The 24,841-nt window shown below is 43.6% G+C and overlaps 1 protein-coding gene across 1 annotated transcript in view; it reads left to right on the forward strand.

Moving 5' to 3' along the window:
- The window catches only part of APBA2 (amyloid beta precursor protein binding family A member 2), a 212,030-nt gene extending 189,142 nt beyond the window's left edge, over positions 1-22,888 (forward strand). The window contains exons 11-13 of the mRNA XM_024193111.2: positions 4,938-5,057; positions 19,844-19,984; positions 21,921-22,888. Of these exons, the coding sequence (XP_024048879.2) occupies positions 4,938-5,057; positions 19,844-19,984; positions 21,921-21,992 (333 nt within the window). The 3' untranslated portion in view covers positions 21,993-22,888. The remainder of the gene's footprint in view (positions 1-4,937; positions 5,058-19,843; positions 19,985-21,920) is intronic.
- The last annotated feature ends 1,953 nt before the right edge of the window (positions 22,889-24,841 follow it).

Raw genomic sequence — 24,841 nt, forward strand, 5'->3', positions numbered from 1 at the left:
CAACAGTCCAGGAGCCCAGGCCCTCTGGAGCAGGGGCTGGGCAAACAGCAGTTCAGGAGCCCAGGCCCTCTGGAGCAGGGGCTGGGCAAACACAGTCACAGGTCAAGCCCTTCTGGGGGCAGGCGTTGAGCAGACAAGCAGTTAAAGGGGCCCAGGCCCTGGGTCAGGGCGGGGCACAAACAGCCACAGCTCAAGCCCTTTGGGGCAGGGGTTGAGCAGACAAGCAGTTCAGGGGTTCAGGTTCCTACCTGGGCGTTGGGTGAGGGGGAAGCCTGCCACCCGTGAGTGGGGGTGGCAGGGGGGGACGCAGGCCCACCCACTCCACTGCGTCCCAGCCCGGGGCCCTAGCAGCGATTACTATCGCTGCTGGTCAGTGGGGTATCCTGACCGAAACACACTGACATGGGCTCGTAGGCCTCTGCAGCCTGACCGGGGTCGGCTACCCCCGGGCTACTTCCTTCGTCCCCCTCGGGGCTTACCTCGGCGGCAGTGCTGGGTTCGGGCCAGTCCAGTAGCATCGGCTCCTCGGGAGCGGGGCTTGAGGGCTGGTCCGGCGGTTCTTCCTCTGGATAGCTGGCCCGGGGCAGGCTTGACTCCTCCTCGGGGCCGCTGGTCTGGGGCCAGCTGGGCCAGTCTCCCTCGGGATAGCTGGGTCGCGGCAGGCTGGGCCAGTCCTCTTCGGCGTGACGGGTCCGGGGGAGGCTGGGCCAGTCCTCCTCGGGGTACCTGGCAAGAGGAAGGCTCAAGCGGCGCGGGCCGTTAGCAGGCGGTTCGCGGCCGGCCACTGACTCCCAACCGGGAGCTTGGCCCGGAGCGTCTGCTCTCTCCGGCAGGCTGGCCCCTACTGAGCTTGGGTGGCGGGCTTTTATACTTCCGGGTCGGGGCCGTGACCTTGGAGGGGCGGGCCCCGGACCCGGTAGCTCCGCCCACTCTAGGGATGGAGGCAGTGCTACCCTGCCAGAGGCGGAGGGGGGCCGCGCCGACTCACTACAGGGCTCTTGAGACCAGAGTTGCTGAACTGGAGGAGCGAAGGGAGACTGAGAGATACGTAGAAGAGACTTTCCGGGACACAATAGAGCGGTCCCATCCCCCAACTGACAGCCTCTGTGCTGTTGAGGAGGATGAAAGTCTGGGAAAGAGAACATCAAGCTGGAGTGGAGGGAAACAATCCATAGTTGGGACCCTCCTTCTGGATGATGCCATGGTACCCTCTCACACTGAGTATACCTCTCTGCAGAAGGGGACCGCTGTTACTATGAAGAGAGAGGTACACCTCTACCCCGATAGAACGCAACCCGATATAACATGAATTCGGATATAACGCGGTAAAGCAGCGGGGAGCCCCGGGCCCTTTAAAGTGCCACCCGAGCCCCGCTGCTTTACCGCGTTATATCTGAATTCGTGTGGCGCCCCGGGCCCTTTAAATCCCCACCTGAGCCCCACAGCCAGAGCTCCGGCAGTGATTTAAAAGGTCTGGGGCTCCTCACAGCAGCTGGAGCACCAGGCTCTTTAAATCCCCGCCGGGGCTCCGGCAGCCGGGCTTGGGTGGTGATTTAAAGGGCCAGAGGCTTCAGCCGCTGCAGGGAGTCCCGAGCCCTTTAAATCCCCGCCCGAGCCCCGCTGCCAGAGCTCCGGCAGTGATTTAAAGGGCCCGGGGCTCCCCGCAGCGGCTGGAGCACCGGGCCCTTTAAATCACCGCCGGGGAAGCCGATCCAGTCCGGCACGGCGTACTGGCTCTTGCGGTACGCCGTACTGGACCGAACCCGATATAATGCGGTCTCACCTATAAGGCGGTGAGATTTTTTGGCTCCCGAGGACCACGTTATATTGGGGTAGAGGTGTAATACTAATGGGGGAATTGGTTACTAGAAATATAGTTGGTTAGTAAATGACTGGGAGAACAGCATGGTGAATTGCCTGCTGGGTGCAAAGGTTGAGGTCCTCTCAAGACAGCAAGACAGACTTAGTTGCAGTGCTTCGGAGGAGCCAGTGGTCATGGTATACGTAGGTATGCATGACAAAGGGAAATGTAGGAGAGAAAGATCCTGGAGGCCAAATTTAGGCTGCTACATAAGAGATTAAAGTCTAGGAACTCCATGGTAGCATTCTCTGAAACTCTTCCAGTTCTATGCGCAGGGCCAGTTAGATGGGTAGAACTGCAGGGTCTCAATGTGTGGATGAGATGTTTGGAGGAGGGATTTAGGTTTGTTAGGAATTGGGGTACCTTTTTGGAAAGGAGGTGCCTATACAGGAAGGATGGGCAATGCCTAAACCAAAATGGAACCAGGTTACTGGAATGTAAACTTAAAAGCTCATAGAGGAGTTTTTACATTAAGGGCTGGGGAAAAGCCAACAGAGGTAGGAGAAGCCCATGGTTTGGACAGACACATCCCTTAGAGGGAGGATTTATTAAAGTGGATATTCTATATCCTAGTAAAGAGGAGAAGAGAGAAGTTGATAAAGTACAGGTAGGAAATTAATAGAAAAAGTTCAACGAAAGAGAGTCCTATTCAATTACATCACATGAGGGCAGACAATTAAATATTGACAAATTTTATAAGTGCTTGTTTACAAGTGCTAGAAGTCTTAAGTACTGAGATGGGTGAAATTGAGTGCCTGGTATTACATGAGGATATTGGTAATTAGTTTCCCATAATCACAAAATTCCCAGTTGTAGTATTTAATTAAAAATACTGAAAAGGTCTCTATCTACACATCAGATCCAGGGGATTTGTAGCAGACTTTAAGCACTAGCCCAGTGGAACCTCTGTTATGTTTCTTCCCTAAAGTGATTTTGACCCAAACAGATGCCATTTTATCCATTCCATCACTTCTAATTTCTTTACAGTCTACCTTGTCATTAATGTACAATGCTGCTCCACCACCTTTTCCTTTACTTCTGTCTTTCCTGAACAGGACATACCTTCAATACCTGTATTCCGGTCATGACTACTATTTTACCATATTTTTGTTCTCCCTGTATCCTGCACCAGTAGTTCTAGTTCCTTCATTTGGTTACCCAGGCTCCTTGCATTGATGTACAGACATCTTATTTGTTTTTGCTTGGCTTCACCCCGATTCTTCGTCTGATTAGGTATAGTCGTTTTACTGCCAGTATTGCCTACCTGACTGTTACTATCAGTTATGTTGGCACTGCCTTTCCTCTTGTTGGCTATTCTCCTACACTCTGTTGTTCCTTTATCCATTGCTGTATCCTCTTTTACTTGATTTTCCTCCTGGTTAATGTGTGAAGATTACATGAGTCTCTCCCAACCGTCTCCCCCAAATTCTTAGTTTAAAGTTCTTTTAATGAGTCGTGCCAACCTCCATCCCAGAAGTCTATTTCCCTCCCGACTCAGGTGGAATCCATCCCATGAGAACAGTCCCTGTGAATGCCTCCCAGTGATTGACCATCCCAAAGCCCTCCTCATAGCACCACTGCCTGAGCCGTCTGTTGATCATCATAATCTTGTTTCACCTTCACTCTCCTTCTCTACAGACAGGTGGAATCCCAACCATAGAATCATAGAAGATTAGGGTTGGAAGAGACCTCAGGAGGTCATCTAGTCCGACCCCCTGCTCAAAGCAGGACCAATCCCAGTGTAGATCATCTGAGTCTCCCTTTCTTTAAGCGTCTTCCCCAGCCTGGCATAGTCTTCCTTGATGTTTCCAAGTGAGAATCTAGCAGTACCATTTGTTCCCATGTGAAGGACAATTAGTGGATTCTTTCCTGCTCCCATTAGGATCCTCTACAGCCTCATGTCCACATCCTCTATCTTAGCTCCCAGCAGACAGAACACTCATCTGTGCTTAGGATCAGCCCTGGTGACAGGTGGTCCGTTTTTCTTAATAGGGAGTCCCAGTCACATAGATCTGCCTCTTTCTGGAGTTGGTGCAATTCTCCGGCATTCCCCCATTTGTTCTTTTTGGCTACAAATTGTCTTGTCTTCAGTTCCCCCTTGCAACCTTCTGAGAGTCATCCTCTGTCCATTGTCTCTTCCCCTCTTCTTGTAGACTAGTAGCTCTTCTCTTCTTCCTTGTTCTCCCAGCCTGCCTTTCCCTTTCATTTTCCAACTCAGCAAACCTGATCCTCAGCTCTATTTCTCATTTACTAGCCTGTTTTTTCCTCAGCCTTGTTCTTATAATCATATGCTTCCACTGCCACTTTCCTTATCCAGCAATCTATCCTTACAGTTCTCTGATCCAGGCATGCACTTGCAAGTCCTGAGGTTCCCCTTTAGCCTCCTCTTTCCTTTCCTCTATTAGCCACTCAAATCCCCTTTGAAACTCAACCATAGTTTCTAGATGCATCTCCAAACTTTGGATCTTCTCTTCCATCGGCCCTACCAGGTGGCATGTCATAAAAATGAAACATCTTTCAGGTACCCCTTCCATAATAATGTACATCCTACAGTTTCCACCTCCAGTCATCTTCATTGGGAACCAATCAGCACTACGACCCACAGTATTGCTAATGCTGTTGGAGATGGTTCGGCGTTAATGATGGTTGGAAAATTTGAGATAATTCTTTAGAGCAGAGAAGGCCTTGGCCTCACTATCCCCATTTGTAAAATGGAGATTACAGTATCTTATTATGAGACATGTTGAAGCTGCATCCTTTAATGATTATGAAGGGCTGTGAGATCCTTGAGTTGAAGGTACTATTTATATAAGAGTGAATTGTTATTGTTGGTAAGGTTTTGGGATGGCCAGCTGGACTAATAGTTTGGAAAGAAATCCCTGACTTCTTTCCTCAGGATCAATAGGATAATTTTCATTTAGAGTGGCAGAATGTTCCTTCATATGGGCTGTCCTATGTTAGTTGCAGCTGCAGGGGGAGAGGAATACAGGGTTTCAAGCTCAGCAACGTCACATACTTCCAGTGAGCACCAATTAGAACCACTTCAGAAAATGCTAACATTTGGGATATTTTTCAGGGTCTTAAGAACCAGACGCAGGTGAAACTGAACATTGTCAGCTGTCCTCCTGTTACAACCGTCCTCATAAAACGACCAGACCTGAAATACCAGCTGGGCTTCAGTGTACAGAATGGAATCGTAAGTTTGTACTTTAATTGTTTATGGCTTTTATGTGGAAACATGTTAAAAAGCTAAATAACTGGAATATTAAAAAAAACCAAAAACAAATTGTGTACTTTTTAATGCACTTTGAACCTTTTGAGCTTCCTGGTTTATCAAGTAGCCTTGCAAGCAGTATATTTCAGAGGCAGAATGTTACATCTGTATGTTGTGGAGATAAGTGTGTGTCTGTAATGTTGTTTGTTGTAGCATGTACCCAAACACAAAGTAAACATTTGATTTTTAGGAGATTGGATGTCCTAGCATCTGTCTAGCAGAAGGAACAGATGGGAGGGTGAGAGAAGTAAAGTAGCAGTCAAGGATGTGACAGGCTGCTGATGTGGGGCATGCAGTGCAGTTAGGCTGTGCCAGTTGTTGAGGTCACTGAGACCTAAAGTCACAAGCATAAGTCCCATCCCTGAAGTATTCTTTGCTGCTGATAGGCTTGAAGAGAAGGGGCTGTTCATAGCCAGTGAAAATTTGTGTAGAGCTTGTATGTGTGCTTGAGTCATAATCACTCATTAACTAAGACCATCATGCCATCAGGATATCTGTTTTCTGAGAATTCAGTTTGTCTGATCTGTACCCATATTCCACAAACACAGGACCTCTATTTTTCCATTTTGATCCCTTGATTTATCAAACCTTCTTATTAAATCTACTGTACGTCGACATCCTTAAATCTACTACCCCTTTGTCTGTGCCTCCTCTGATCTACTATATACGATGTGGTGCTATGCCCGGTAAAACCTTTTCATTAGTAATATAACTTTAAATGTTGTTTGTAACATCTGTGGTGCTTCCCCATTCTAGGAATAAAGAATATTGTAAATACACTCTAAATAAAAGTAGAAGCATTGAATGGCAAGTTTTAAAGATTGTGCCCAATGCACATGCAGTGGAACTTACTTACATTGGAGCCTGTGGAGAAAAGGGTTCATTTTCAGAGGAGTTTCACAATAAAGGGAGCTAGGAATAAGCCTGCTTCTCATCTTCCACCTACCCTGCCAGTATGATATCGTTTTGCCTAGAACTGGCTCTTTTACTCTGTTGTTTAGCTCTGGTAGTGGGTTTTTTTTTTTCCCTCTTACTTTTTTTTTATTTAGGGTATACATTTAATTTGAGCCTCTATTGTGGTGTTTTTAAACAGTTTCCATGCAGCTTGCAGGCATTTGTCTCTTGTGACTGTTCTTTTTAATTTCTGTTTAACTAGCCTCCTCGTTTTTGTGTAGTTCCCCCTTTTGAAGTTAAATGCTACTTGTGGTGGGTTTCTTTGGTATTTTCTCCCCTACGGGGATGTTACATTTAAATTACATTATGGTCACTATTACTGGGTGGTTCAGCTATCTTCACCTCTTGGAGCAGATCATGTGATGAATTTAGGATCAAGTCAGGAAATGCCTCTCCCCTTGTGGGTCTAGGACTAGCTGCTTCAAGAAGCACACATTAATGTACTCAGTCTATCTGGAGATAGTTCAAATCCCCCATTATTATTGGATTTTTTGTTTTTGTAGCCTTTCTAATCTACCTGAGCATTTCACATGTCAGGGAGATCCTGGCCAGGTGGTCAGTAATATATTCCTATTGCTATACTCTGACTAGTCAAGCATGGAATTTCTGTTTATAGAGATTCTTTGGTACAGTTTGATTCATTTAAGATTTTTTATTAAATTTGACTCTATGCTTTCTTTCACATATAGGGCCACTCCTGCACCAATGTGACCTCCTGTATATTTTGTACCCTGTTATTACTGTGTCCCATTGATAATCATTGTGCCACCAAGTTTCTGTAATACCTATTATATTAATGTTCTCATTTAATACCAGGCACTCAAGTTCACCCATCTTAGTATTTAGCCTTCTAGAATTGTATACAAGCACTTATAAAACTTGTCAATATTTAGTTGTCTGCTTTCATGTGATGTAACTGAATGAGAATCTCTTTCACTGGACTATTTCTTTTCAATTCCTACCTGTACTTCATCAACTTCTATCCTCTCCTCTTTACTAGGATATAGAGTATCCCCTTTAATAAATCCTCCCTTAAGGGATGTGTCTGTCTGAACCGTTTGCTTCTCCACACCTGTCAACTTTCACAGTTCCCCTCTGAATCCCTCCGAAGCAGTTCTGGAGTGAGCTTTTGTGCAGAATGGGGGAGGAATGGGCACAGATGGGAGCGTGTGAATCATTTCCCCCAACTACAGTCAGAAAAGCTAATACAGACTGAGGCACAGTCTGTATATCTCTCCCCCTTGCCACTTCCTCACCTCCTTCACCTCCACACACTTACCACCCTAAGGTCTGGTCTATACTACCCGCCTGAATCGGCGGGTAGAAATCAACCTCTCGGGGATCGATTTATCGCGTCCCGTCGGGACGCGACAATCGATCCCTGAATCGGCGCTCTAACTCCACCAGCGGAGGTGGTAGTAAGCGCCGCCGACAAAAAGCCGCAGAAGTCGATTTTGCCGCCGTCCTCACAACGGGGTAAGTCGGCTGTGATACGTTGAATTCAGCTACGCTACTCACGTAGCTGAATTTGCGTATCTTAAATCGACTCCCCCCTGTATTGTAGATGTACCCTAACTGAACTGTCAGTGTCACAGCTGTTTCAGTCCATGGTGGTTTGGCTCCACCTAGTGGACATTTACCATGTTCACCATTTGGTGTATGGTCATGATTCAGTTTGAGTTAGTCTCAACATTTACAATTACCAAATTCACGAAACAAGTCTCCGCATTTATAGTAAGCGGTGAAGAATAAGAAGGCCCTGCAATGCAATTCAGTTATGAAAAGTCACAATTTGGATTTGAAGGCCAAGAACAACTGGCACACGTACTCTAAGTTTGATTTATATTTTAAAATATGTTCCTCTAATAATGTAACTCTCTTATCATTTGACGCTTTGCATTTTAAAAAGTAGAATTTTCTAATTACTAGATATGTGATTATAAAGGATCACTGGGCTCAAACCCCCCCCCCAAAAACAGGCACTTTTTCCTCTTGATTCAGCATTAGCTTAGAGAAGGGATAACTTGCCTGAATGGCTGCAATTAAATGTCCTCCACTTCAGTGCCATTATCTTGTTATGCATGCATCTGCTAGTTATTTACATGCCTCATCAGAACACAGGCTTGCCGTATTTGCTTTCATTCTGCATATCTCCTTTGTGCAGGATGTAAAGCCATTACATTCCTGAATGGTCTGTAAACAACCTGAATGTATTAAAAAAAAAAAAAAAAAAAAAGCTTTTTAGGCTGGGTTTTGTTCCCATAGCACATCAGACAGACATGTACGGTTGGGAAGGATGAAAAGCAGGCAACTGCAGCGCTTCCCTATCTCTGTAGGATTTAATTTCCTTGCTCAATGCAGAGCTGTGCTCTGGGAGACACTTTCTGGTGCTCTGCAAACAGTTGGCTGGTCAGGTTGTGCTAGCTTCCCTGGTTTCCAGCTGAGGGAACTGGAGCAAATGGAAGGAGATGAAAGGAGCAGAAGTAGAAAGTGTAGAACAAAAGCAAACTGTTCTTGCTCCAAAGTCAGCTAAAAATGCATATGTGATGGAAGAAGTGGCTCTAGTTGCCACAGAGATGCTGTGGCATCATGAATGGGGAGGGAGGTGAACATGAGACAATCTCTCTCAAGATGTGGTTCACCATTTGTGCAAAAGCTTGGGAGCAACTTGCTTAGAAATGATGAAGGCATTTAAATGTAATAATTCCCCTCTAAAGGGGCATTATGTTTGTGGTTCATGGGTTATATCAGGTTGGTGTGTGTCCAATCCTATCTTTACTATTGATATTTATCACTTTTCATCTATAAGTTCAAAGCTCTTTACAAAAGGGGGGGGGGTTCTGTTTTAAAAGTGCAGTAAAATGGCTGTAACTTAGCAAGTGATTAATATTTTATTTTTTCCTTCATCTTACGCTTATATATAGGGAATTCCCCCCTTTCATGTATATTTAAGATATACACTTAACAAAATGTGTGCTGCAGGATTTAAATACATGCAGTACCTAACATTCAAAATTATTTCAGTGAAAAAATAAACGATGTATCAGGGTTTAGCCATTTGCTCTGAATAAATGGTTGAAGAGCAAAGAATTTAACTGGCAGAGTTTTACTCTTAATATATTCCTGTCCAGTACACAGTGGGAAAACTGGAATAAAACTCATTATTTATGTAAGTGCTAAGGTTTTCCCTATATTACAGCTTGTCACTTAACACAGTGGAAAATCTGTAACAGATGAAAAAAACCATACAGATTTAGTTCTATCTTTGTTCTGCTACTTCCCCCCACCCCCATTCCTCCAGAAAATAGGATATAGGCCAGAGGTGGGTAAACTACGGCCCACAGGCCACATTGGGCCCGTGGGACCCTCCTGCCCGGCCCCTGAGCTCCTGGCCCTGGAGGCTAGCCCCCGGCCCCTCCCACGCCGTTCCCCCTCCCTCGCAGCCTCAGCTCACTGTGCCGCCGGCGCAATGCTCTGGGTGGCGGGGCTGCGAGCTCCTGGGGCAGCGCAGCTGCAGAGCCCGGCCTGACCCGGTGTTCTGTGCTGCGCGGTGGCGTGGCTGGCTCCCGTGGCTGCCTGTCCTGGCGCTCTGGGCGGCGCAGCTGTAGTGCCACCAGTCACCGGTGCTCCAGGCAGCGCGGTAAGGGGGTAGGGGAGTTCGGGGTGGTGGTGGTCAGGGGGTGGGGTTGTGGCTAGTGGGCGGGGCAGTCAGACGGCGGGGAACAGGGGGGTTGAATGGGGGTAGGAGTCCCCAGGGGGCAGTCAGGAAGGAGGGGGGTTGGATGGGGCGGTGGGGGGCAGTCAGGGGCAGGGGTTCCGGAGGCAGTCAGGGGACAGGGAACGGGGGTGTGTGTGGATGGGGCAGAGGTCCCGGGGGGGGCTGTCAGGGGGCGAGAAGCAGGGGGAGTTGGATGGGGGTGGGGGCCAGGCTATGCCTGGCTGTTTGGGGAGGCATAGCCTCCCCTAACTTGCCCTCCATACAATTTCGGAAACCCAATGCGGCCCTCAGGCCAAAAAGTTTGCTCGCCCCTGATATAGGCTCTTGCTCACAAGAATTAGATCCAGATCAATCATGCTTTATTTAATCATCTCTGGGGCTGTCACCATGTTCAACAAATACAGCAAACTATAAACATCCTGGCTCAGTACACCTTTGCCTGAACTTACTTAATGGTAGTATCCCTTTTCTGAACTTGTCAATTGAATGTGGTACTGTGGCCACATGGACTACATGGGGTATGCTGCCATGTATCTTGAATTCTGATGGAAGCTTAACAAGTTAGAATGCTAAATTTTCTGGTTTTGGTTGTATTCATTCTGGAGATCGATTCAGATCAATATGACTTTATTAGCTATTTTTGGGGAAGGGAGGGGTGATTTTGGGGTAGCATATTTTAGCCCAGGATGCTTATGCTCTCTACAGTATGAATCTAGTCTCCTTGTCAGCATGTTTTTTAGTTGTAGTTTGTTGTTCTTGTCTTTTTTTTTCACTCACATTGATGCAATGGACAAAGAGTTGCAGAACGAGGGAACAAATCAGCATATTGTTGTTCTAGATCCAATCCCGTTTTTGTCCATGGTATTAATACTTATTCTATACAGTGAAAACAAATGGTCTTTCTGATACAATTACCTATATTTAAATGGCCCTTTTGGCTTATTGTGTCCTGATAATAAGCATTGGCAAGATGCTGCTGTTGTCATGATAAACCATAGCAGATTACATATTGCTACCTACAATAAATTATTGCTTTAACAGCATTCTCTCTCTGGCTGCTTTGCAGAATATGCCCCTTAATGAAGATGATTAGCTGTTTAAAGTAGATCATTATTTTTAGATTTCAGTTCTGTCTGGTGTGCGTGTAGGCCCTAAATGGTACATAGGCTTTGAGCTGGCTTTATACACAGGGGTGAATTGCACCTGTTGCTATCTAAATCCATTGTGCCAGTCAGTGCTGGATTTTCCTGGGCCGTCTGGGAAGAAGTATGTCATTCTCCACCCAGCTCCCTTCCCACATATAGAGAGGTCACCCCTCACCTCCATGTGCCCATGGCACCCCACTTGCCCGAAACTCTCACCCACTCATCTGTTTGTGAGGCTGCACGGCCTCTGCTGGACCAACGCCTGGCCTGGAACAGGAAGCCAGGAGGTGGAGCCAAAGCACAACTTTCTAAGCAGTGTGCAGGATAAGGCAGTTAGGCCATTCATTCTCTCCCCACTGGTGCGGGATTTAGATGCAATGAAGAATTGAAGTGATCCTCTGAGCAGCACCTGTCTGTCTGTGTGGTGTGGGGGCCCTATTACACACATGCCTAATGCTGCCACTGTCTTTAATTCATGAGACACAGGTTCACACTCTACAATCAGGCTCACCCCATTGTCACTGTATGGTTTCCTCTGAGGAACTAATGTTGCTTAACTTCCTAGTTACCAGAGAGTGTTCATTACAGTGGTGCATTCAGCATTTCCCCCCACCGAGACTCAGTGCTTCTCCTCTGCAATGGGCCCTGCCTCCAATAGCCAGAGACTGAGGAGCCCAAAAGTCTGTCTTGCAAATACAGGAGCAGCGGCATGGGCCAGTGTTTAAAGCACAGAACTTGAGATAGAAAGATCTGTGCCTATAGTTATGGTTCTGTTGACACCCACCAAGTGCAAGGCATGGTCCTCGTCCTGGTTAGATCAGATTCTAAAATGAGGGTAAAATATTACTGCTTTCCCTCACTGCTTTCCTATTGTGAAGGCTTTTAATTCTCTGATGTTTGTAAAGCTCTATCAGAGCATCAGATGGAATATGCCACAGAAATTCAGACTTATCATTGCCTTTGTGCTTCAGGGCTGACCGTTCACCTTTCCGTTTGCTTCTGAAAGCGTGTACTGTAAGTGGACCTGTTGTCTGCAGTTTTTTATAGTGAGGAAAATGTATTTACAGGGTTCTTTGGGCACATGATGGCTTTTTCCTGTCTGATTATTATGTACAAATTCCCCATGGCAGGTAATAAACTTCTAATTTTATTGCAAAATCTTTTTTTGATAAGAGAGCTGGACTAAATGGATGTACTGCAGTCTGGAAGATTTTGTCATCTGTATGATTAGAAGGTAAAAACTGTCTGTAAAATGATACGTTCTGTGGGAGTGAAATCAAGGTTGCAATTCTGTGGATGGCTCTGCTCGCTCCTTTAACCATGAAAGGGTCGCTGAAGTGGTTTATGAACCACAGCAGAACCCTGAGATCTAATTACAGCCCATGTGTTCGATGGCACCACTCACACTGTTATTTACAATACAGACGAAAATATCTTTCAAAAGGCTGAAGGAGGCTGCTTTCACAAACAAGGAGCAATGACTAGAGAGGCATTTTCTCTCCCTTATATTGCGTGAGCTTTGACAGAATAGGAAAGGATTCCATTGTTTGTGGCATTGTATTTAGAGAGAGAGGATTCTAAGGAAATTGCCAATATTGTGAAGCTATTTTTCATCCACGCAAAGCCTTTCAACTCAGGCACTTCCACTGCTTCCAGCTTGCCCCATTGCCAGTGTATTGTGACTGTATCTGAATAAGACTGCAAAGTCCTTGGGGCACATGCCATGTTTTATTATGCTTATATTTAGCACTGAACAAAATGCTCAGAGCTCAACAAATAAATCATAATAATGCTTGACATGTGGTTATAATAAGGATAGTGACTGCAAAAATTGCCATCATGGGATTCTATACAATATTGATTCTTTCTCAGCCAGGATCACCTTTTTTTCTCAATTTACAAATCAAAAGACAATTTTACTATTTTCTCAGTTTACAAAAGATAAACCGTTCAGTTTTTAAAATCTCAGCTCTGCTAACTGCACTTCCGATATACAAAATCAAACCGTGCCCTTCCTGCCTCTTACCAGGAGACAGAATAGACCCCAGCACAGTCTTCTGCGCAGTGTTGACTATGAAAAAAGACAAAATGTACTACATTTCCTACCAGACTGTAGCTGATATACCGCTGTTACTTGTCTGTTAGAATTAGAGAGGGGTGAGTGTGGTATCTCAGGGCTTGTCTACACTACCGTGCAGGGTCGATCTAAGATACACAACTTCAGCTACGTGAATAGCGTAGCTGAAGTCGACGTACTTTAGAGCTAATTACCGCGGTGTCGTCACTGCAGTAAGTCGACAGCTGACACTCTCCCGTCGACTCCGCTTGCGCTTCTCGTTCTCGTGGAGTACTGGAGTCGATGGGAGAGTGCTCAGCGGTCGATTTATCATGTCTATACTAGACGTGATAAATTGACCCCTGCTGGATTGATCTCTGCCCGCCGATCCGGCGGGTAGTGTAGACAAGACCTCAGATACTGCTGTTTGGGAACTGCTTGTAAATGTTTTTGTAGTGGTGATCACTGTTGCTGTCTTGGCTCTGCACTGCTTTGTTTAGAGCAGTAGAGTAAGGAGATATGTCAGTTACATGAAAGGAAAACTATTGACTTGGTGCCATTGTGATGTATTTATTTTTCTATCCATCTCTAAGAATTTCTGTCTTAATGTAAAATCTGTGTCTTTGTTCCTGTTCCAAATATGCATTGTATTTTTTTCTTGGACTATGAAGGGCCAAATTTTTGGCCTCCCTTCATGTGCATGCAATATAAGTGTACCTGATTAAATAAAATAGTTATGCAGTATAGAGAATTGCACTCCATTCCAAGCAGGGCATAAGGATTTTGCACTTCTTTGGAATTTTATTCATCTGAAAAAGGGCATATTGTAAGCAAGAGTAATCTAGATTTATCTGAGTGAGCTGAATATTCATGTATGCAGCTAGACTTTGGGGTTAGGATCACAAGTCTCCAACTGGGGCAGGCCTGCCTTGAGAGCAAAATATTAGCTAGCTAAGTCTCCATTGGCGTGGGGTAGATGAAATGCAGGTGGGGTAATTAATTAATAGATCCATGGTGGTGTAGTATAGTAGGTATTACTAGAGCTAGTTCAGAGCTACTGGTACAGAAGGAGAGCTGCTGCTTTGAAGGTCAGCCTCCACTCTGTTCTTATTCCCGGTGCGATCTGTGAAGTAGGACTGCCGGCTGGATATGTGGTGTGGAGCATGTGGGAATGGGCTGATGTGACTCACCCGGAACAGGACACAAAACACAAGGGATTCTGATTTTACAGGTGAAAGGCAATGATTGGGGTAGAGAGATGTCCTTTCTGGAGCTGCAGAGACGCTTAAGGCTGGGGCAGGTCCATGTGCACAGAAGCCAGGAACAAGATTGATTGATTTAGTGCTCAAAGCAGATTTGTTTTTAGATAGGGGAATTCCATATTTAGACCATAACCTATTCTGGCAAATTGTCAAAATTCTCTTTTGGGGGCATGTGCATGACATAATCCCTTCCATGGGCTATTAATTGTAATTTAGCTGAGTTATTGTGTGTGCGTGAATAAAAGTACGCTAGTGGCCAAATAGCAGTTCTCTCCATCTCCCTGAAAAGTGGGCTGATGCCAGTTAGTTTTGGTCCGGTGCTTTCTAGTTTCAGGTTCGTTACTCTTAGAAGGTGTAGCTAAAACTATTTAAAAACCAATTTCCCTTTCCCATCTCCAACATCTTTTAAGATCTCCCCCCCCCCCCGAAGTAGTATGTGTAAATCAAAATTCTTCCTGGAAAAATATGATGTGCTATAAAGGACAAATGGCCTGTTAGTGTGTGTTTATATCATCAGACTTTTTATTAATTTTAGAACTGCTTGGGCAAACATTAATGGGTTGCACAAATGAGAATACTGGAGGTCTAAGCTTTGCAGGATGCAGCAGAGATAATTGGAGCACCTGGACTTCCTAGGATAGGCCTAGTCCAGACTGGGGTTCCTGATCCTGTGCTGAGTGCCTCCAATGCCAATCTAGACACTCCACAAAAGTCTATTCCATGATACAAACGATTATAGTTTCCCCTATGCTGAGTCCTCTTCAGGAAACTATATTGAGAACTAAGCTGAGCCCTAGGATAAACTACAAACCTGTGATTATCTTGTCTGACCTCCCCAGTGACCTTTTCCTCCCTGACAGACTGCCAGCTGCTCCTTTTGAATCAGACACATAGGACATGTTAAAAAGCCTTTTCTTCTTGACTTTAATGAAACTTGAAACTTCAGCACTGGTGTAACATCCAACCGTACAAGTTGCTTTTAAATTCCTTTGCTGCAGGGGAGTCTTGATGAGTGACCATTCTAATCGAAACTAAAAATAAAAATGGGAGAGAGATGAAGTAGGAAGCTGTTCTTTTCAGTATATTTCAGAACAAATATTTTCTGACAGCTGACAGATGTGCCATTTTTTTTCTCTCTCATGTTTTGTATTGTATTTTTCACAAGATTGTTCAGGTAGACAATCAGCTGAAAAAAAAGTAAATTTAAACAAAGTTCCTCTAAATGTAAATCTGTTGAAGGACTCCACCTATCATACAATTTCCAATCTCTTTACTAATCCCTATTGTACCATACTCCCCATCCCCCCTTCCCACTCCCAGCCCGGAATTGAAACTGTGAAAGGGATTTTGTTAAGTATTTTTACAATCACATACTTCGTAAGGGACCTCTACTCTGAATTAATGATCCTTTTTACAGCCTGTCTCAGCCTCTTCTTGTAGTAACTGGACCCAGGCTGGGTCCCACAAGCTTCTAAGTCAAGTGGGTCAGAGTGAGTCTACTCACTGGTCATAGCTCTGGGTCTCTAAGGTGCACTCCCTAGCTCAGATCTCTTGCGTGAGCCATTCCCTGAGACATGGGACGCCACAGTCTGACTAACTCAGATCCTGGAATTACTGCCTCAAATAGGGTGACCAGATGTCCTGATTTTATAGGGACAGTCCTGATTTTGGGGTTTTTTTTTCTTATGTAGGCTTCTATTACCCTCCACCCTCTGTCCCAATTTTTCACATTTGCTGTCTGGTCACCCTAGCTTCAAACCTCCTGAACACCTTAGTTGTTCATACATGTTCCTCCAGAATTTCACCAGTTTAAACCCATGACAGGAAGGCAAGGGACACAGCCTTAGCAAAGTAATCTCTTAACCACAGTCACATCATTTAAAAAAAAAAAACACTACAGAGTTACAGATCTTTGTACAATAATAGAAGTCCCAAGATGCAGCCTCCCACTACCTTTAATCTTACCCCTTGTGTGAATCAGGTCTTGCCAACATTTCAGGCTAAGCAGAGTCCCTCCTGTCTTCTCCCTCTCCAGCTTGGTCTTCATTGTGGCAATGGACGGTCCCCCCGCAGAGAAGCACCCCTCCTTAAATTCAGTCTGTCCCTTTTTGCCAGGTGTTCCATAGGCTTGCTTGTGTCCTGTCCCCCTCCAGGCTCCTGTGTAGAGTCCATTGTTCCATGGGCATGGTCTGGCAGTTGAGAGAGAATCTGACTCAAATGGCCCTAGTATATAGTCTTGATGGCCTCTTAGAGACTGTCCTTCACCAAGGCATTGAGCACCTTTCCTGGTCAGAGTAGCTGACTGCAATATATCATAGTAACCTTGCTTTGGGCAAAATTAGACAGGAGTTCAGCACATAACACAAAATGGATGTGCTAATCCAAAATGGAGGATACAATACAAATAGAGATCACAATTGGACTCAGACCTGAATAGCCCACTCTGCCACAATCACCATTTCACCACTAAAACAGGGCCTCCAGAACCACATATTGGCAAAAATCTCCTCCATTCAAATGGCTCCTATGGGTGCTCTTTAGCAGATTCGCTGCATTCAGCACTGAGTGACTTTCTATCTTTATGTGGCAATGGAAATTTAGTCTGATTAAGGACTGCAGCATTTAAATAATTATTATTTCTTGTGGTCTGTTTATTTCTTTTTGTGACCTTTTAAACCTGTTCTGTTTTTGTCGGTTAAAGATTTCATTTTAGATTTAAAGGGATACTGGCAGGTTAAATACATATTAAAAGCAAAAACTTTTACACATACATTGATAATACATTGATTTTTTTAAACAGAATTTAAATTGTAATGTCTATTAACTGATTACTTTTTTGCATTTCTCTGATTTTTGGAAAAGGACATAGATTGGTCAGTTTCATCTTTGTTTACAGAAAGTTTCTAATTCATTTATCTTTTGGGTTCTTCTAATTCACATGATGGCTCTTGCATGCTAACAATAGATTTTTATTCTGTTCTCATACTGGTATAAATGGACAGTAACTCGGTTGAAGATAAGGGAGTAACAAAGTAAAATTCAGAAGAGAATTGGGTAAAGGTCTTGTAAATGTGGGGTGATGTTTGTTTCCAGTTGGGAGAAAACAGTCACTGTAATTTTTCGGTTGCTATTATTGCTGTAAAAGCTTTTTACCTATCCTAAATTTTGGATCTAATGTGAACAAAGTGTTCCTTTAAGAGGAGAGCACTATGTTAAGGTCCCACAGGTAGTAATGGCACCATTATTAAAAAAACAAACCACTACAACCTTCTGCAAGGGAAGGCTGTAGACAACTGCGGTCAAAAATATATATCAAATTGTCACCAAAATAATAGGTGCAGTAACAGAACTTACACTTGGTCATTAGGTTTCCTGCAGGTTACTTAGGACAGATTTTTAAAAAGTCGCCACTATTTGTTCTGAAGACAGGAAGAAAGATAACTGAATACAGTCATATTGGGGCTCAATCTAAAAGTAGCTTTTTTTAATTTTGAAACTTGAAAAGTTTTGATCAACTCCATAAAATAGTCAACATTTCTTCTTCCATCAGAGGCCTGTGTAAATGAGAACATAGTCCCAGGTCAATTCTTATGGCTAGGTATATACATCACCCAAAAAATTCCTCCTGTACTTGCCAGCCTTGGGGAGTCCAATGATGGAATCTGTCAGGATGCCAAGCTATCCTCTTGTCATTAGCAGTGATCTAGGACATTGGCTCTCAACCTTTCCAGATTACTGTACCCCTTTCAAGAGTCTGATTTGTCTTGCGTACCCCCAAGTTTCACCTCACTTAAAAACTACCTGTGTACAAAATCAGACAAAAAATACAAGTGTCCCAGCCCACTAGTACTGAAAAATTGCTTAATTTCTCATTTTTACCATATAATTCTAAAATAATCAAACAAGTCATTTTCTGTATGAAATTTTAGTTTGTACTACTTCACTGGTGCTTTTTATGTAGCCTGTTGTAAAACTAGGCAAATATCTAGATGAGTTGATGTACCTCCTGGGTGAGAACCACTAAGGTAGGAAGAACAGTGCTAAAGTATGTTCATAGGCACCGACTTCCCCTCTTCCCGGTGGGTGCTCGACCTGGCCCTGCCCCTGCACCGCCCTCAACTCGCCCCCATTCCACCCCTTCCCCCAAGTCCCCACCCCTTCTCCGCCTCCTCCCCTGAGCGCACCACGTCCCTGCTCCTCCCCCCACCCCGGGTAAGTCCTAAGCGCCGCCGGACAGCTGTTAGGCGACGGGGGCGGGGGACGGGAAGTGCTTGGAGAGAGGGGGAGGAGCGGGGACGCGGTGTGCTTGGGAGGGGGGGAGGAGGCGAGCTGGGGGGAGGGTGGGTGCCAAGCACCCGCTATTTTTTCCCCGTGGATGCTCCAGCCCCGGAGCACGCACGGAGTCAGTGTCTATAAGTATGTTCACTGGACTACATCCTGGCTGTACCTGTTCTGTTGTGAAAGATGCCAGATGGCCTCCCTGGAGCCTTCTGTTTAAACTGAATCTCTCTCTGTGATCTTGGACTACATGGAGAAAAGCACATTTTAATATAATCTGGTCTGATTTGTGTATAAAGTCATATACCATTGATTTAGGGAATCTTCTTCCTGGAGATGGAGCTGATGCGGTGCTATGAAGTAGTTTTAAAGATGCAATGTACCCAGAGAGAAATTCCCACGGCAACCCTTGCATCATATGTTACAAGTGGCACCTCAGCAATAGGAGGGGCTCTCACAGGAAACACACCCAACAAAATGTTATTTCAACTTATCATGTTGCTTGGATGTTTTAGCAGTTAACATTTTCTCATTCATTACTTAGTTGCTTCTATAGACACATTTAAATACCATGTAATTTTGGAAGGATTAACTTGTGGAATAAACAAAAATCTAGGTTAAGGTTTAATTTGGAGTGTGCATATGTGTGGACAAAAGGAACATACATTCTTTTGGTTTTTTTCCCCTCCCTGTTTGGCCTGCTTTGAGACATCCGCTATTGAACTATTGTTCATAAGGTTCCAATCCTCCCCTGCCTTTTTTATTTAGGTCTTTATTTATTTTTTTGCACTGTCCTGAAACTTCATTTCCATGGTGATAGTGCAACTATTTTATATTTCATTGGGTGATCTGTACACAGTCATAGATCCCAAAGCCATCTAGACTGACCTCCTGTGTATTCCAACTCCTTAGGAATAAAGGGCAAAATTGTGACACTGTTTGCAAAAATTAAAAAAAAAAGAAAAGAAAACAACAACCCTAAAAGCCTAAAATTAGACTCATAATTTTATTTTTCTAGTCACATCTTTTGGAGTCATCACAAAACACTCTTAAGCACAGGTAGATGGACATGAGCTAACATGCTGAAAATAGTGTGGCTGTAGTGGCACCGGAATACAATCCTGCCCAACCCCTTAGGTACGTACTTAGGAGGCTAGCCAGATCCACCACAGCCACACTGCTCTCTTTGGTGCACCAGCTCAGGCAGAGCTAACCTGTCTGTCTACCCAGTTCTGAGTGACCTGCTACAGCTTCACAACTGTTAACTCTAATTAAACTCTGACTTTGCCTGCCAGATTTGCAGCTTGATGCGAGGTGGAATAGCGGAACGGGGAGGGGTCCGAGTAGGACATCGCATTATTGAGATCAATGGGCAAAGTGTTGTGGCCACTGCTCACGAGAAGATAGTACAAGCCTTGTCTAACTCAGTGGGAGAGGTAAGAATCATCTGAATTTATAATATTTTATCAAAATATTGAAACAGGTGAGTGAGAATCTCTTGCTACATACTTGGGCAAAACAATCTGGTGCTAACACTCTATTACGCCCTCCATCAAACCAAAAAAAGTAAAGCAGTTGTGGCTACATTATCTGCATTTTACCATTGGTTTTCAAGAAAGATTTCCCTGACTGATTCTGACGTTTGAAACTGCAGTCAGACATCAACCATTCAGGTAGGTGAAGAAATATCAGTCAAGCATTGTATAGCCAAGAGCTATGAAAAATGTCTCCATCTCTGTTTTAGATTTTCCAGTCATAAAATGAATTGATAGCCAGAGAGGTGAGAGATTAAGACTGACTAATATTTTAATCCTTTTGTTTTTGCTGAGATTCTCTGACTCTGATTAGGGAATGGGGTAGGAGAGTAAAACATGTCTCTGTTCCTCACCATGTTTAGCGAAACTAGTGACTGATAAACAAGATGTGTGTTGGTGACATGCCTTCTCATCCCTTTTGAATTTCAGATAGCATCACTATGCTCATGCCATGGAAATACTGACGAGCAAGTTAGCACAACTCTCCCTTCACAAAGCCTTAGTTAAACACAACAAGGATGGGGAGATGGAATTCACACACCACACAGCCCTGTGGACTGCAATAGTGGCCCTGCATCCACATTACTGCAGAGCCAGTAGCCAGTGCTCCTTCCACCCTCTGGTTAGGGTGAGCTAGTACAGAGAACTCCCTACCAAGACCTACACTAAAGGGGTAAAGCAGTGTTTAAGCACTGGGTGGTGAGGGCTGTATGTGGCAGTTTACCTCTTATGAATTGGCATAGCCCTACTTCTAGTGGTGAAATGATTATCACTAATTCCGAGTAGTGGGCCTTTATTATTTATTTTCTTATTTATTTTTCATTGTGGAGTTTTAATGTGAAAAAAATCTGTGTATATAAAAACCTTTAAATGGAAGGCTATAGCAGTTAAAAACATAGCCCAGGTAATTTATGATTTTTGGACTAATGCAGCTAGAGTTCTGTCCTAAGTAATTGTACATTTATAAAAGGCTTTGGCCTGACTGTGCAGTGTCTGATTTTTTTAAAATAGTCTGACAAGTGCAGATTATCATTATTTTAAAATGATCACTGCTATCTAAAATCATACTTGGTTCCTTGCAGCTTGTATTGTAGCAATACGTCTCCTGGTGTAAAATCCAAAGTGGCAGCTCCATCTGTGCTTATTTTGCTACAGTTGATAGGTTGGTTTTTTCTAATATCTGCAAAAAAGTTCGTTATAGTTTGTTCATACAATGCCATGTCCTTTAACAATGTTTAATGAAATCTCTGCTTACCTCCCACTCTTCCTACTGAGTATTTACCAGGGTTACTGCCAGATGCTTCCTTTGATTATTTGACACCTTTACTCCTATCAGAGTCCAATCACCCTTGCTAACAGGCTTGAAAATTATACTTCTTGTAAATTGCTGATTTAGTAGGAATGGGGGTGGGGGAACTTGCTTTACCTAAATTTGAATGCATTTGAACATTGTGGGTGGTGAAGTTTAAACTGAATGTTCACATTCCATGTTAGAGATACTGTGTTGGATGGGCAGACAGAGGAAAATCCAGTGCCAGTCAATATTTGAGTAGGCAGGGTGAATTTTCATGTACATGAGATTTTCTTCCTGGCTAATTTCCTTAGCTTGGACAGTGGTGGTTGGATGAAATCGGTAATAGCAGCTGGTTTTCAATTGCTTTTGCTATTCTGATATCATGTCATTTGAAAACAACCCCCCCCCCCCCCAAAGCTCTAGATAGAAAGCAGGAAAACCTCCCCTGAAGTCAATGAATGCTGTTAGTGATATGTGCATCAGGCCCCTAGTGATTCTCAACTGATAATTCTGTTACTATATTTTATGTAAATCAATTGACAGATTCATATGAAGACTATGCCAGCTGCAATGTTCAGGCTTCTAACTGGCCAAGAGACACCCCTGTACATCTAGCACATGAGGCTGTCTCTCTCTCAACAAAAGAACTAAATGATTCCATCAAAGTTGAAGTCTACACAGAAGAAGAAAGAATTTTGTATTTTGTATGAATGAAAGGCTTTGAAACAGGACCTGAAGATTTCACAAACTGAATGGCCAAGAGTCTCTCCCTTGCCAAAAAGTGATGACCATCTTTATCAAGAACAATAATCACTGACACAAAATCTTTGTAAGACATAGTATTTTGCAACATCTTCTAAACTCTTTTCTCATTGAAACTTATAAATATTTATTTGTAATCTTCATGTGGCATGGTGTACATCTGTCTGTCATGTTTGATAATGTGAGAATGAGTCGACAGAACATTTACTGCAAAGATAAGCAACTGAACAGCAGCCTCAAGTTAAAAAAAAAAAAAAATCCAAGTCCCATGTAATGGTCCCTCCACAGCATATTGCGTAATCTGAAAGCTGATCTAGGGCAGATGGCATTTTAAAATTTCAGTGATTAGGAATGTGTGCTATTAGATTCTAATGTAAAGTAAAACCGTTGTAGTACTTGGTGTAGTTACATGTTACATTTGTCATAATGGTAAGTATGGCAAGGTGTGAATATAAGTGTATAACAAAAGAACAGGCAAGTGTTTCTGATGCTAAATAAAGAATAAATGCCACAAAACTAAATTTTTTATTTACATTTATTTTTAATTTTCATGGTTTAACAGAACTGCTTTTCTGATACTTAAATGTGTTCCATGGTTTGTGTAATATTTTTTATTACCCTTTGATTGACATTAGCTCACAATGGGAGAGCCATCCTTAGTCTTTTATAAAAACATTCTTGTTCCTGAGGCATTGTTCTGGTGAACGAGGAGGAAGTAGCACCAACAGCAGTATTAGAATGTGTATAGATAAAATAAGTAGTAGTAAAGTTGTATTCATTATGAGAAATTGTTCATTAATGTAACTTTGTCTTGATTTTGGGGGGGAGGGGGACAAGGCCTTGAAGAAAATACACTGTGACTTTAGAAGCCTTACCATGCAGTAACTAAAGCTTTAGGATTTCAAGGAGTAACATATACGTTGCATGCAACTGACCTTAGGAAAGAATTAACCCTAGTATCACTAATAAATCTGGAGTAATAAAGACAACTTGCTTATCTTGTGTATTCTGTTAGTAAGTTTACTGAATTCAAAAATCTTCCTAGAAATAGCCCCATTTAATTCTTCATCTAAATGCAGTTGCAAAGAATCAGGTAGCTGGAATCCATCTGCTGCCTTGAAGTCAGAATTATAGTAGGTGGTATATCTGCAGAATTCATAGTGAATGGATGCTTGCAATTACCCTACCTTGTTGCCACTGGATGTCACTGTAGCTTCATGCGAATGTAGTTGAAGCAGCATTAATTTAAAATATAGCGGTATTGATGATTGACAAACACACATTCTGAACTAAAGCTACCCATCTCCAGCTACACACCCTTGTGACCTTTTCACAGATTGTCTGCCAAGTTCAGAGTGTCACAAATGAAAACAGCCAAGCAATTAAACCCCATAGATGTGTTTACAAAAGTTAAAATTGTGCACATTAGACTGGATTCCTTATGAGAACACTGATCATGCCCTTTCCTATCTCTGCCGAGTTGTAGCTTGCACTGCTTTGTTCTTAACAAAGACCTGGCAGGCACCATCTGCTGTTAGTATTGGCATTAGTTGAGTTTTTTAGACCAATTTTTAATGCAAAAGACCTACTAGAAGAAAATTATCCATGCTAACAAATGGAATAAACCGAATCAGAACAAGATGAGGGCCCAATGGGATGCCAAAGATGTATCAAGATTCAGGGTTTTAAAGAGGTTTTTCAGGGCCCAGGGCAAAATCTGAAACTGAGCCCCCTTCCCTTCCAAAATTAGTGTGAAGATGAAAGAGTTTAAGATGGGAGGGTATGGGGAGCAGGGTTAGCAAGGGTCCAGGCCAGTGGGGTGGCAGTCCTCCTCACAGGGAGAGAGGAGCTCTGGCCCCTCTGCTGGTGGGAATGGTATCCACAACTCTACTCCTAGCTCTGGGTGGCTTCAGACCCGCCAGATGATGACGACAGTTGTGGCAATGATAGGATCTGAGACTGGCCAGGATGGGGGAGTCACTTCCCATACTACCCATGCCACTCAAATTTGGCTCAGCTGCCCCCCCCCCTCATTTGGGGGGCCCTCTCAAACAAGGCAGGAGGGCAAACTGCCCTTTTTGTGCTCCCCCAGGGAGCCCTGTCCATGAAAGGTTATGGAAATCAGCTTTTAGGCAATTCCAGCAGTGCAATGGCTTTGTCCATAGTGCACCTGCTGGACATAATTTGTAGTGAATTTAGACCTCAATTTATAATGGCATCTCCCAAACCATCAAACTCATGAGCATTCAGAAGAAAGTAAAAAATAAACCACTGTGCAGCCTTTACTAGAATTTAAAAGGGCAAGGGGCATTTGAGAAACAAAACAGCTCTAGCAGAGATAACAATTAGCTTAGCGTCATGAAACCTATGTACATTTAGATATGGAAAGAAAGGGACCAGCGAAAGCAACCATGCTCTATAATAAGAGTAAATCTTTGTATTTCTAACCAAATCAGTTTTTGCAGAAGCAAAGTCCAGAAATACTTTTTATTAAAACACTGATGATAGTTAAAACCCATTGAGGTACATTAAATAAATGCAACTTATAAGTTGTACAAAAAGTCTCTTGGTGATGGTTTTCAGGAAATGCTGCATGGCAGCAGCATCTCCATCAATATGTTCAAATCAATGCATGTCTGTTTGGGAAAACATTTGTTACAAGTTTAATAATAACAACCCTTTAAATTTTGCAAAATGCAGGG

The sequence above is a fragment of the Terrapene carolina genome, unplaced genomic scaffold, assembly GCF_002925995.2.
Source record: "Terrapene carolina triunguis isolate 2854851 unplaced genomic scaffold, T_m_triunguis-2.0 Scaffold67, whole genome shotgun sequence".
NCBI lineage: Eukaryota > Metazoa > Chordata > Testudines > Emydidae > Terrapene > Terrapene triunguis.